Source organism: Rhineura floridana, chromosome 17 (genome assembly GCF_030035675.1).
Source record: "Rhineura floridana isolate rRhiFlo1 chromosome 17, rRhiFlo1.hap2, whole genome shotgun sequence".
NCBI lineage: Eukaryota > Metazoa > Chordata > Lepidosauria > Squamata > Rhineuridae > Rhineura > Rhineura floridana.
This window is the reverse complement of record NC_084496.1, coordinates 12151815-12164141: the sequence shown is the minus strand read 5'-3', so window position 1 is coordinate 12164141 and position 12327 is coordinate 12151815. Positions and strand designations below refer to the sequence as shown.

At 45.3% G+C, this 12327-nt stretch overlaps 1 protein-coding gene across 1 annotated transcript in view; it reads left to right on the top strand.

Annotated features, from left to right (window-relative positions):
• Nucleotides 1-12327, top strand: part of LOC133372116 (uncharacterized) — a 135468-nt gene that overhangs the window by 74897 nt on the left and 48244 nt on the right. The window contains exons 40-45 of the mRNA XM_061600419.1: nucleotides 1269-1346; nucleotides 4455-4811; nucleotides 8166-8297; nucleotides 9888-10037; nucleotides 10451-10567; nucleotides 11604-11777. Of these exons, the coding sequence (XP_061456403.1) occupies nucleotides 1269-1346; nucleotides 4455-4811; nucleotides 8166-8297; nucleotides 9888-10037; nucleotides 10451-10567; nucleotides 11604-11777 (1008 nt within the window). The remainder of the gene's footprint in view (nucleotides 1-1268; nucleotides 1347-4454; nucleotides 4812-8165; nucleotides 8298-9887; nucleotides 10038-10450; nucleotides 10568-11603; nucleotides 11778-12327) is intronic.

The window sequence follows — 12327 nt, the reverse complement described above, 5'->3', positions numbered from 1 at the left end:
GTTGGGGAAGGCTGTGGTCATCGGTCCTCTGTCAGGGCTGGGCCACAGGCAGCAGTCTGGAGTGATCCAGGAGCCATGTGACCAGCCAGGAGCCAACCAAAGAGCAAGGCAGGATGGAGGAACTAGCTAGAAGTCAAGATCAAACAGTAACCGAGGAAGCAGAAACACACCCTAACCCAGGAAGTCTTGAACCTGAACATGCAAAAGCTTGAAGCATGGAATGGAGCATGGTGTGCATGCAAGCCAGTGGAGGCTCGTCTATTGGGGCAAATAGGGTATTGCCCCACCAACCCACAGTCTGCCCTCAGCCAGGCCCCACCTGCCTGCCTCCTTACTTACAGCCAGTCTAGGGGGGCGGCCTTGGCTGTCAGCGTCCTCCTCCTCATCAGTCCCTGTATTGCCTCATCACGGAGGAGGATGGAGACCAAGCTAAGATTAGTTGGATCCACCTGTGAGTGGCTCTGGCTCTACCTATCATTGGATCTGGCTCTGCTTACCATTGGCTTCCCTGCCTTCTGCCCTACCAGTCTCAGAGGGCACCAGCTACCACTGCATGCAAGACTTGCCCCCAACATCCTGACATGTGTCATCATGCCCCTCCTCAACCATCCGTGTGCTGAGCCGGGAAGACCTGCAGAGGACTTCTACCTGCATTCACTGGGGGGGGGGGGGAAATCCGCAGTCAAATGTAGAAGCGTTTCCACATAAACCAAGCTGAAGAATGGGAAACGCCGAGGAACCAAAATTGACAATTTAGCCCATTCTTTGTTGTGCTTAGGGATGGGGGAGAAATTTGATTCAGTTCTCATTTAGAGCCGAATCTATCACGTTTGCACTTTCTAAGAACCAAAACACAGCCATCCTTTGACATTTGCATGAATCTGCATCTGAATTTTGTGATGCATTTCTCCAGGCAATGCATTGCAAAGATTGCAAACAATGTTGACAAAAATGCTTATATTAGGGGAAAGCGTCCATAAAATGAATATATTGGTGGAGATAACGTACAAAAATGCGTAACGTTAAGAAAAACTGCTTGCAAAACTGTGTATGTTAGCCAAGACTGCATTCAAAAATGTGTTTGTTAAGGGAAATTTGCAGCAGAACACTGTAGAATCTTAATCAGGATTTCTTAAAAAAGAAACTGGAAAACTGCTGCAGAGAACTGAATTTAAGATTGAAAAAAGGAGAAAAGGAGAGTACCACAACTGACAGATCCTTCCAAATCCTAGTCATAGTGATGTGTTGTTTTCGCTGTTATTCTGCAGGTCCAGTGTGATGGAGAATCCACATCTCATCAGCTTGCTGGCCACTGCAGTGGAGAAGTTGCCAATCACTCACTGGAGGTACAAGGTTCCTTCTCAAAGTACAGTCAGCAGCATTGCGCTATCTGGAGGCTCAGCTGCTGCAGAGAGAGTCTAAGCATTGGGGGTTGTATTAGGCATGGAGTTAGATATCAGTGAACTGGCCTCGGTGCGCAGGCTTTCAAGTATCTCTGCTCACTCAGCATCTCAAGGGGTTTACAGGTCAAAGTGCTTGTTAATCTCGAAGCTAATAAACACATGTCTGTATTTAATCTCAGCACAGATGGGTGGGGGATTTGTTCTGAGTGAGAAGTGACAGCAAAGCCTCTGTTTAAGCTCCATGGGTTTCTCTCTTGGTGAATCCACATATTCCCAGTCTGAAGCTCACAGCAGAGATGGAAGGGGTGTACGATTCAGAGAAATGCATTTACGAAGGTGACATAAGATCTTCAAACAACCAAGGGGTTAGGCTGCTTAAGATGAGAGCAAAGACTCCTACATGGCTGCGATTGAGTGGCACCTCAAAACATGGGGTTGCCCCAAAAGGCAAGGTAGCAGCAGGTGTTTCTCTCTGGTGGTGACGGGTGAGCCCCAGAAAAGGCACCTAGTTTGTCAGCTAGAAACTAAAGGTGATCCAAATCACCTCGATGCGAGTGATCAATTTCTGCTGCAGGGCAGCTGATCTGAGGTCCGTTGGATGTGGTTGCATCACTGGGAGGAACAGGACTGGAGAGGAATGTCCGTCCCAGATATGCAAAGCAGTGGACTTTTGGTGTTCAACACATTTTCCTTAAGAGCCCAAATTAACTGTGCTGTGGATGGGAAGCCAGTGGAAATGGAAACGGTGGCTGCTTGGGGACCAAAACTTGAGCTGGATTGGCTGCTTAGCTGTGGTGTCCCAACATGGACAGACACTGGCTTCCCAGCCAGAAAATGGCTCTATGGAGTATCCTAGGTGGGGAACAGAGTGGACCTGAGCTTGGAACTGATGAGTGGATTGTGCAGGTTGTGGGAAGGTTGGAAGGAGGCCCAATACAGTGTGGAGCCTTGCTGTCCACAATCATTGCCCCTGTTGCCAGATAGAAAAAAAAAGGAGCATGTCTCAGTAGCAAGAGCATCTCTGCTTCTTCAGAGCTTCTGCTAGCCAGATCATGACAGGCCTGTGCTGGGCATCTTCATGTGTACTACACACCTGCCAATCTCTTTAGCCAACCCCCCCCTCAAAACCCAACCCCAAGTTGATTTAAGGTCCAGGTGCTGGCCATAGAGTTCCTCCCTCCACCCCATCAACCTCATGCTATGTAAATGAAGACTATTTGAATCTCATAGGCTGCATACACACCATATGTTCGAAGGACATGACTTCCCCCAAAGAAGCCTAGGAGCTGCAGTTGCTAAGGGTGCTGGGAATTGTAGGTTTGTGAGGGGTAAACTGCAGTGTCCAGGATCCTGCACACCTTACCTAATACCATTTTTGTGCACATTACTTGGCTGGAGAATTACACTGCAAAATTCGGGGAAGTGTGGATTCTGTGTTTCAATGCACATATTGTTTTGGAGAGTGTGAATTAGGTAGATTTGCCTCTGAATGTGAACGGAATTGAACTTCTCCCCCATCCCTAGGCAGGGGTGGTATTTGCAGAGAAGATTGCCGATGTCCCAGTGAACTGCAAGTTTCCTTTGCTTTCATCTGTCTGCCTATAATGCACTGTGTGCGACTAGCACATTGCTTTTGTAATGAGATCCTTGAGCTTCAGTCACCCATGGGGCTCACTGGTGGTGAATCACCTCATCTCCATCATGCATGAATTGGTTCTTGGATATCGTAATTGAACATGCAGGGGAGTGGAAACAAAGCCCTACGGGGAGCGAGTGAAAGAACTAGACATATTTAGCCTTGAGAAGAGAAGACTGAGGGGAGATATGATAGCACTCTTCAAGTACTTAGAAGGTTGTCACACAGAGGAGAACCAGGATCTCTTCTCGATCATCCCAGAGTGCAGGACATGGAATTATGGGCTCAAGTTACAGGAAGCCAGATTTTAACTAAATATCAGGGAAAACTCTAACAGAGCGGTATAACAATGGAACCAATGACCTAGGGAAGTGGTGTGCTCTCCAACACTGGAGGCCTTCAAGAGGCAGCTAGACAGCCACCTGTCAGGTATGCTTTAACTTGGATTCCTGCACTGAGCAGGGGGTTCAACTTATAGGATGCTTCCAACTCTATGATTCTACGGTTCTATTTCCTTCATCCTGTTGTATTATATGGCAGGCTTGAATCCATGATACAACATCATGTTCTGAAGCCAGGTTCCTCATAGTCATAGGTCGCTGCATGTTAATAGTACATAACTCAATTACTTTAGTAAAGGGGTGTGGAACATTTTCAGTCCAAGGACTGCATTCCCTTCTGAGCAACCTTCTGGGGGCCACATTCCAGCAGTGGGTAAGGCCAGAGGCAAAAGTGGACTGTGGTAGCTGGTGGCTTTGATATCAGTGGGGCAGTGCAATCTAGTCTGGGGTTTAGTCTGCACTTTCAAGGAGCTGTCCAAGGTGCTGAAACCTCTACAGCTCCTTGAACGTTTGGACCAGTGGTTCTCAAACTTTTTTGGTTTGCGGCGCACTGTAAAACATAAAAATTTTCTGGCGCACTTTGTGTACAAAATTAAAAATATATTAATATATTTTAAACTATGAATAAAAATAACTTAAACTATAGAAAACTATTACCCTATACAAATGGGTTTCTTCTCATTTTTAAAATATACTTTCATAATATTTGAGGCACACCTAGCCACCTCTTAGGGCACACCAGTGTGCCTGGGTGCACCGTTTGAGAATCACTGGTTTGGACTATAATCCAGAGCGGATTCCACTGTCTCACTGACATCAGAGCCACCAGCCACCACTGAAAGTGGGTGTACACTTAGGGTATAAAGCAGGGCCAGAGGGGTGGTGGCCTGGAGAGAATTATGAAGGCCAGGTAGAGAGGCCTGGAGGGCCACATTTTGGCCCCCACATCTGAGATCCCTCCCCCCTGCGTTAGACTTGCATGGCAGAAGCCTACAGTGCCTCCTTCTAGATTAGTGTGCACTGCAGCGCTGCTGGACAAACCAAAACTGACAGCCTGATTCTTCTTTGTTTTAGGCACCAGCAAGAGTTTGGCTCAATGGATCAGTGCTGACAAGCAACTGTACAGCTGATGTAGTCAGAGAACTTGTTTCCAATGTCACCTTTACTCCATTCCATGCCCACACTGCCTGCAACCCTGAGCATAAGGTGGAGATCAGTCTCCGGCATGTCTGGCCTTACCTGAGCTCTCTAGGTTTTGCTCAAGAGAGTCAGATAAATGTAGCCACTGTGAAAGGGGACAAGTACAAAGGTCTTCTGGAAGTCACTCTTGGAAAATGCACGTTAACAGGCAATGGAGAACTAAGGACAGAAGGCAATGCCATGGCTGCAGAATGGAAAGTCATTCTTCTGAATAAATGCGACATTGTGGAGGTGATTATTTACGCATGCACCAAACTGGTGGGTTGGAGCATAGTTTCTAGAGCAGGGCTCACCAGCGTAGCACCCATGGGTGCCACTGGTGCCCTCGAGATCTTCCCCTGATGCCCGTAAAGTCTTTGGCCACTATCCTCAACCACTCACTGTCCCCTTGGTTGTGAGGATGGTGAGGTCAGTTACCCTTTTCTCCCTTGAAGAGTACATAGAGCTGAAGGAGGAAGATGGAAGAGTATTGCTTTTTTCCACTTCCTCTTTCAGCCTTGTTTTACAAGGCTCAGTTGAATTCTTCCAGATGCTACTTTTACACATTCCTTGGAAAAGCAACGTGTGTGTGTGTGCGTGCATGGGCATGCACACTTTCTGTTTTTTGGGGGGGAGGGGCTGAACTGGGGAGGGACAAGAAGTGACCAGAGAGAACGGTGCCCACAGCTCCCTTTCAAAAATCCAGATGGGCCTAAAAGCCTGGCAAGCCCTTTTCTAGATAACAGTTTCTAGATTATTTAACACTAAGCCAAGCTCTCCACACCCACGCACATCTCTTTTTCGTCGCTTAGAAAGTGGAGTTACCCCAGAATCTAGTATCAAGGGGTTCGTTCCTCATGAACATCTATAATGTCAGTTTAGCAGTGCACTTCTGGGGTGATGGCGAAACAGCTGACATGCAACCGGAGATGTCTTCCGTAGACAAATATACCATGTGATGCTCCCTGAGCCACACTCTCCTCCATCTCCATGAACTAGGGCTGCCTCCTGGCAACACTGTCCTCCTCTCTGTGACAAATGGCTCTGTCCTCAATGGACATCTCTTGCTACACATGGGGAACTGCACGTTTGAGGGCCAAGGAGAAATCCAATTCCAAAACAGAATTGAATGGGCAATGGAGATGGAAATGGATTGTGCAGTTTTGCAGGTCATGTTTGGTTCTAAAGTGCAACATGACATTCTAAAAACAGGCTCTTTCCTGGATCTCTTCCTCTCTGGGAGAGACAGCATGCTAATATTTTTTTATGTGCTAAAATTAACATATAGGGCTAATGTCAATTGAAAAAGAGATCCACAGACTTCAACAAATTTTCTAAGGGCAAACAAATATGGTGCAAAAGTTCAGTGATTAGCAATCCAATACATGTCTACTCAGAAGTAAGCTCCATTGGGTCCAATGGAACTTACTCCCAGGTAAGTGTGTATTGGATTGCAGCCTAAATCTCTTAACTTCCATTTTAAATGTAAAAGCAGCCAGACCTCTGATTCTGATTTAGGGTAAGGAGGGAGTCAAGCCTTCATTTTCCTGATCTAAATTTCTGCATCATTGTCCTGGTCCTCCCAAGCGGCTATCACTGCCGGAATAAATGGGCACGTACCTGTCTCATACCTGTCATTCCCCCCCAACAGGACTAACAGAGGCTTGAGGGGAGTGAATTTATTCAGGAAAACAATACAGCCCCCCCCACCTTCTACTTGTTCCACTTCCCTGATCAAGATCACCTTCCAAAAAAAATAAAATAAACTGCTTTTCAGGGGGTTTTTTTGTTTTTGTTCTTTAAGAGGCAGGGGATCTGATCACAGGTCTCCTGCCTTGTCGCTGTTAGGCAAAAATCCATGAGAATTCTGGCCAGGTGGCACAGCCTTACAAACCACATCTTCTAACTTGAGCCCTGTATTTGAGAAGCAATAACTTCCCTCCTCAAGAGGTATGAGGGATTAGAACCCTTGACACTGATAGCCTCCAAATTTTGCATCTCACAGTAGGACCTCCGCGTCTTTCGCTCTCTCTCTGGTCACTCAGTTGTCCCGACCCGCTCATATAGATTGGTGCCAGGTAGGGATCTTCCTTGCCCTCGAAACCAAAGACAAGGGGCCCCACTTCAAAGTGAGGACCAAGTGCCAGCCAAAGGTCACTTTAGAAATTGAAATGATGCATGAACTATCACCCGGAGAGGGATCCCTGGGGAAAATAAGCTGCCTGTAAATTCTCAGAAACAAATCAGGCATGACGTGAGCGTAGACCTTAAGCCAGAGCCTTGTGAGCTCCAAGCCAACTTGGCCTTTCATGCAGAAAGCCACTTTTGCAAGCGTCGGTGGAGAACAACTGCAAAATGATTCAGATGCCATGGGAAAGGTTGTCTACTCTAGACGGGTGCTCCAATTCTTTTTTTTCCCCATGCAATCAGAGCGGCTAACAGAATAAAACACATCTAATTACAGAATAAAACACACATCTAATTAACAACAGTGCCAATTCTACAAATAAGATACAATGCATAATCCCAAAAGACCTTTTTAAGGAGAAGGACATGTTTCTAGATGCCAAGGTTAACTCTTTTGCACCGGGACCATGAATTTGGAAGCAGCCTTACCCTCAGTCAGCCTAGAGTTTGTCCATCTACTCCAGGACTGCTGACTCTAACCAGCAACAGCTCTCCGGGCTCCGGGCTCCCAGGCAGAGGTCATTCCCATTGCCAGGTACCTGACCCTTCTAACTGGAAATACCGGGGGTTGAACCTGGGACCTTCTGTATGCAAAGCATGAACTCTGCCACTGAACCCTTCCCTCTGAACTGCTGGACACTTGGTCTCCTAGGTGTTCCTCTTACACAGGACCATAGACCCTGCCTTGTACTGAATTGGACCGTTGGCCCATCTAGCTCAGCATTGCCTACACTGACTGGCAATAGCTCTCAAGGGCTTCAAGCCGGGTTCTGTCCCAGCTCTACCTGGAGCTGCTAAGGATTGAGCCTGGGACTTCCCGCATGCTAGGCAGAAGCTCTGCCACTGAGCAGTGTCCCTTCCCCACTCATACTGTGTTGTCTACAGTGACTGGCAGTGGATGTCCAGGTTTTTGGACAGAGAGTCTCATCCAACCCTACCTGGAGACACCAGGGATCAAAGCTTGGATCTCTTGTATGCAAAGCAGAGGCTCTGTCGCTGAGCCCTGGTCCTTCCCTCTCTTTGGAGAGGTGGAGGGCACAATCCGAGACCATCCAATGGTGCCACAGTGCATAGTTCCATGCTGAATCACTGTCACGTAAATCCCACGCAATTTGAGATTTTGGAGGAACCCTAGTTGGCATCTGTGTACCTGAAACTGGCTGCCCTTAGGCCATTTATTTATTAATATGTATTTATTACATTTATACCCCACCTTTCTTTTCATGATAAAAACCCAAGATGGCTTACATATGGTTCCCAGGTGGTCTCCCATCCACACACTGACCACACCTGACCCTCCTTAGCTTCAGCAGAGAGCTGGCCTCATGTGCCTTCAGACCATAGCCTGGGGCCATGTTGAGACACTGTTCAGAAACCATTGTTTTGTGAAGCTCACTTGCACCTTTTTTTTTCTTGCAGGATCTTGGAGTTCCAATAACAATGGATGGTTCAGGGCATATTTTAATCAATAAAACGAACCTTGATTCTCAAGTATTGTTTACTGCAGGAGAAAATAGTTTACGTGGATTCCTCATATTAAAAGTCCTGGATGTGAGTAATCCTATGAATTAGTGCGGGGGTGGACAGTCTTTTACAGCCCAAGGGCCACATTTCCTTCTGAGTGGTTTAACAATCATTTCCTCTTCCCTGGGAACTCTGGGCATTGTGGTTCTGTGAGGGGGGAATAGGGGTCTCCTAATAACTGCTCGCCCTTAACAAACTACCGTTCCCAGGATTCTTTGGGGGGAATTCTGGCCCAATCTGCACTATGCATTTAAAACCGTATGATACCACTTTGAACCGTCATGGGGACTGTAGTCGGTTAAGGGTGCTGAGAGTTCTTAGCTGACCCATTTCCCCCTCACAGAGCTACAACTCCCAGAGTTCTCTGGGAAGAGGGATTGATTGTTAAACCACTCTGGAAATTTTAGCTCCATGAGGATAATAGGGGGTCTCCTAACAACACCCAGCACCCATAACAAACTGCAGTTCTCAGGATTCTTTAGGGGAAGCCATGACTGTTTAAAGTGCTATCATACTGCTTTGAATATAAGATGTGGCCTCAGCAAATGTTTCAAAGAATAAGGAGAATCGATGATGAAGCAGCATTCCGAGAGAAGCACATCTGGCCTCCTCCCTGCCAGCCTTTCAGTAAAGAACGTTTTGAATTAACTGTTTTCAATCCTCTTTTGCCTCTCCTCAGGAATGTTTGAGCTGCAGCAATTTATTGCTGTAATGCATTCTGGCTTCTCTGTTTTTGTATTTTATTTTATTTTTGTATTTATGAATTTGTTTAGTGTTAACACTTTCTATAAATGCATGTTTTTCTATTTTTGAACATAATGCTTTCATATTTTTCCCCTCTCTTTGGCATTCTGTTCTATAACTGATTGTTCTCATTTTCCTATATGGATCCATATTGACTATCAGCCCATTATACGTCTTGTATACAAATAACAAATTCGGAGAATGACTATGGATCCTTGGGTAGACAAAATCCCACCATACACACTCAAGAGGGAGATATCAGCAGACTCAGAGGAACCCCCAAGTTTTGCAGAAGTTCAAAAAAAGACTTCAGGGGAAAAAATATCAAGAAGGGGAATCCCGAAAATAAACCATTAAGAACTGAGCATGTTTGGTGGCTAACTGAGCAGACTGCACCCTGGACTGTCTTTGCTCAAGGTCTTTCTTTTAAACCAGCTGGAAAGGGGATAAGCCACCTTAATGACCTGGTTCATACATAACACTAAGCCATGGTTTATTTAGCCAAACTATGGTATGTTTGAATGTCTGAACCCAGCCAAGCAGACTAACCATGGTTTGTTTTCTGGCAATAAGAAATGATGCAAGGCTTCTTGTTCACTTATATACCATGGCTTGTTTAACTATGGGTTGGTGTTATTTCTGAACCCAACAGCCCGGTTTAACCATGCTTTGCTTGGCCACACTTCTCCAGGCGCTTACTGAGCTACAAAGGTGCAAGGCAAGAGCAGGCAGGAGACAAACCAAGCTTTGGAGAAGCAACCCATGGTTTCTTTTCTTGTCTGTGAGATGACCTATGGTTTATTAAACAAACCACTCTGTGCTGTCCTTTTTTGACATTCTTCACCTTATCTTCTTTGATATCATTTCTCACAGACCAGGCAAGAGTTGCATGCCTTGCTGGCCCATAATATCAAAGGCATCCTTCATTTTGGCATTCCTGCAAGGACGGTAGTAGATTTAATTTCAGAAAAGAAGGGTGGTATTCGTAAAAGGCTGCTTCAGTTCAACGCGGACGGCAAGCAGGTAATCGCATCTCTCTTTTTGTAATGCAGAAATATGATAGCATACTTTATTTTTTGGATGTTTGCCATGCTTATCATCATCTTATTTACATACTGCAGGGGTGGAGAACAGGATTTGGCTCGTGTGCCAGATCCTTCCCCCGCAGGACGTTTTGACAGGTGGGTAGGGTCACTAACCTGTCAATCAGCTGACATCACAATAATATCAGGTGACCTGCCAAGGAAGATCCTTTGCATTATTGACTTCAATTCAAGCTGGTGATGCAAAGGAATATTTGTGCTTGTAGTAAGTCTTGCTTACCTGTGGCGGAAGAGGGTGCCCACTCACCAGCTTTGAAGTAAGAATCAACTGAAGTCACACAACCCATATTAATACATTTCTCCTTCTGTCCCTGTCTTTAAAAAAAAAAAAAGATCACAGAGGAACTGAGTTTTACACAAAGGCCGGACCACATCGCTCTTGACTACAGGCTCACACATAATTTAGAGACTTTGCAGGCACTGTGGATAGAAGACAGGATAGAGCTGCAGGTAGGGTTTTCTTTTATTTATTTATAGACATGCTTGTTCAGCTGCCTAACCTTGCCACCTGGTACAAATCAGGTCACATTCACAACCTCACATTTAAAAGACGTGGCTTCCCCCAAGGAATATTGGGAACTGTAGTTTGTTAATGGTGCTGGGAATTGGAGGTCTCTGAGGGGGTAAACTACAGTTCCCAGGATTCTCTGGGGGAAGACAGGTGCTTTAAATATGCTTTAAATGTATGCTGTGGATGTGACCTAAAGCATCCTTTGAATTCTGAAGGTAGAGCCTGAAACAGATTTTATTTTTCCCCCTTTTTAGTTTTACCTCTTTAGAACCCCTTTTAATACCACTCCCCTAGATTTCTTAACTGTATTTTATGTATTTTATCTATTTTTGTGTGGGGGGGTTACTGTGTGATTTTATTGTGAGCCGCCCTGAGTGCCCTATTGTAGGGTGGAAGGACAGGGTAGAAATATTTTAAATAAATAAATCTCATGAAATTGCAAAAAATAAACAAACAAAAAACCAGTGTGTATGTGAAGGGGAGAAGAGAGCACTAGCATAGTGGCAAATTTAGAAGTGCAGGATCCCTTCATGATAGTCATGCCCTCACAGCCATGCCCTCTCTCCACTTTTCCTCAGCACCCTTGCTCTCCGTGTCGTCTCCAAGTCTACAGTCCACTACAACAGATCTGCCTAGGAGCCAATCAGCATGAAAAGGGAGACTGTGGGTTAGCTACTGAGAAGAGTCTTCTCAGCAGCTGACTTGCCTCCTTTCACTACAATTGACTCCATTGAAAGAGTCAAGAAAGGACATGAAAGGACAAGAACTCTTCTTGGTGACTAGCACATTCCCCTTCCATGCTGATTGGCTCATACGTAGGAACCTGGCTGGACCCCCGCTCCCTAAAAACTAAGGGGTCTGCAGTCCCTCGCAACCCTGGACTACTACACCCCTGGGAGAGAGAGAGGGTGTGTTTTGAACCCTCCACCCTACCCTACCCTACCCTTTGCATGATATGATTATTGTTACATACAGGCTGCAGCGAGGCTAATGGATGTCAAGAACTTAAGGCTGAAGATTCAGTATAGTTCATGCTGGATAATTGTTGGAGGACAAATGCAAGTGGATGAAGCAAGGATGAATTTAACAGGGAACTTTAATCATAAGTGGCCATGGCTGCTAGGCTCACATATACCAGAAACCATCCAGGTGTGTGTGGTTTGTTGTTGCTGCTGTTTTCACTTAAAATGGATGGATTGGTACACAACAGCATGATCGTATTTTATTTGCAATTGGGGGGGGGAGGAAAATATTTACTGTAACTATATCTTTTCTTTTTGTTTGCCTTTGAATTTTATAAGAAAGGCAGGAGGCTTGCGTTAGGAAGGGGGGACAAATTTGATTCAGTTCACATTCGAATCTATCAAATTTGCACTTTCCAAACCAACATGAGAACTGAAACTCACAGCCATCCTTAAAAATTCGTATTTATCCAAATTTGTTATGCAGTTCTCCAAACTACCCAAGTGTGCAAAAATGCATATATTAGGGGAAATGTTCAAAAAAAGATGAATAGACTAGTGAAAATAACATACAAGAATGCATTACATTTGGAGAAAATGCTTGCAAAAATGTGTACATGAGTCAAAACTGCCTACAACAGTGTGTTTAGTAGGAAAAATTTGCACTAAAATGCTGAAGAATTTTCATGAGAATTTTTTTTAATTAAAAAATCCCAAATTACTGCAGGAATGTGGAG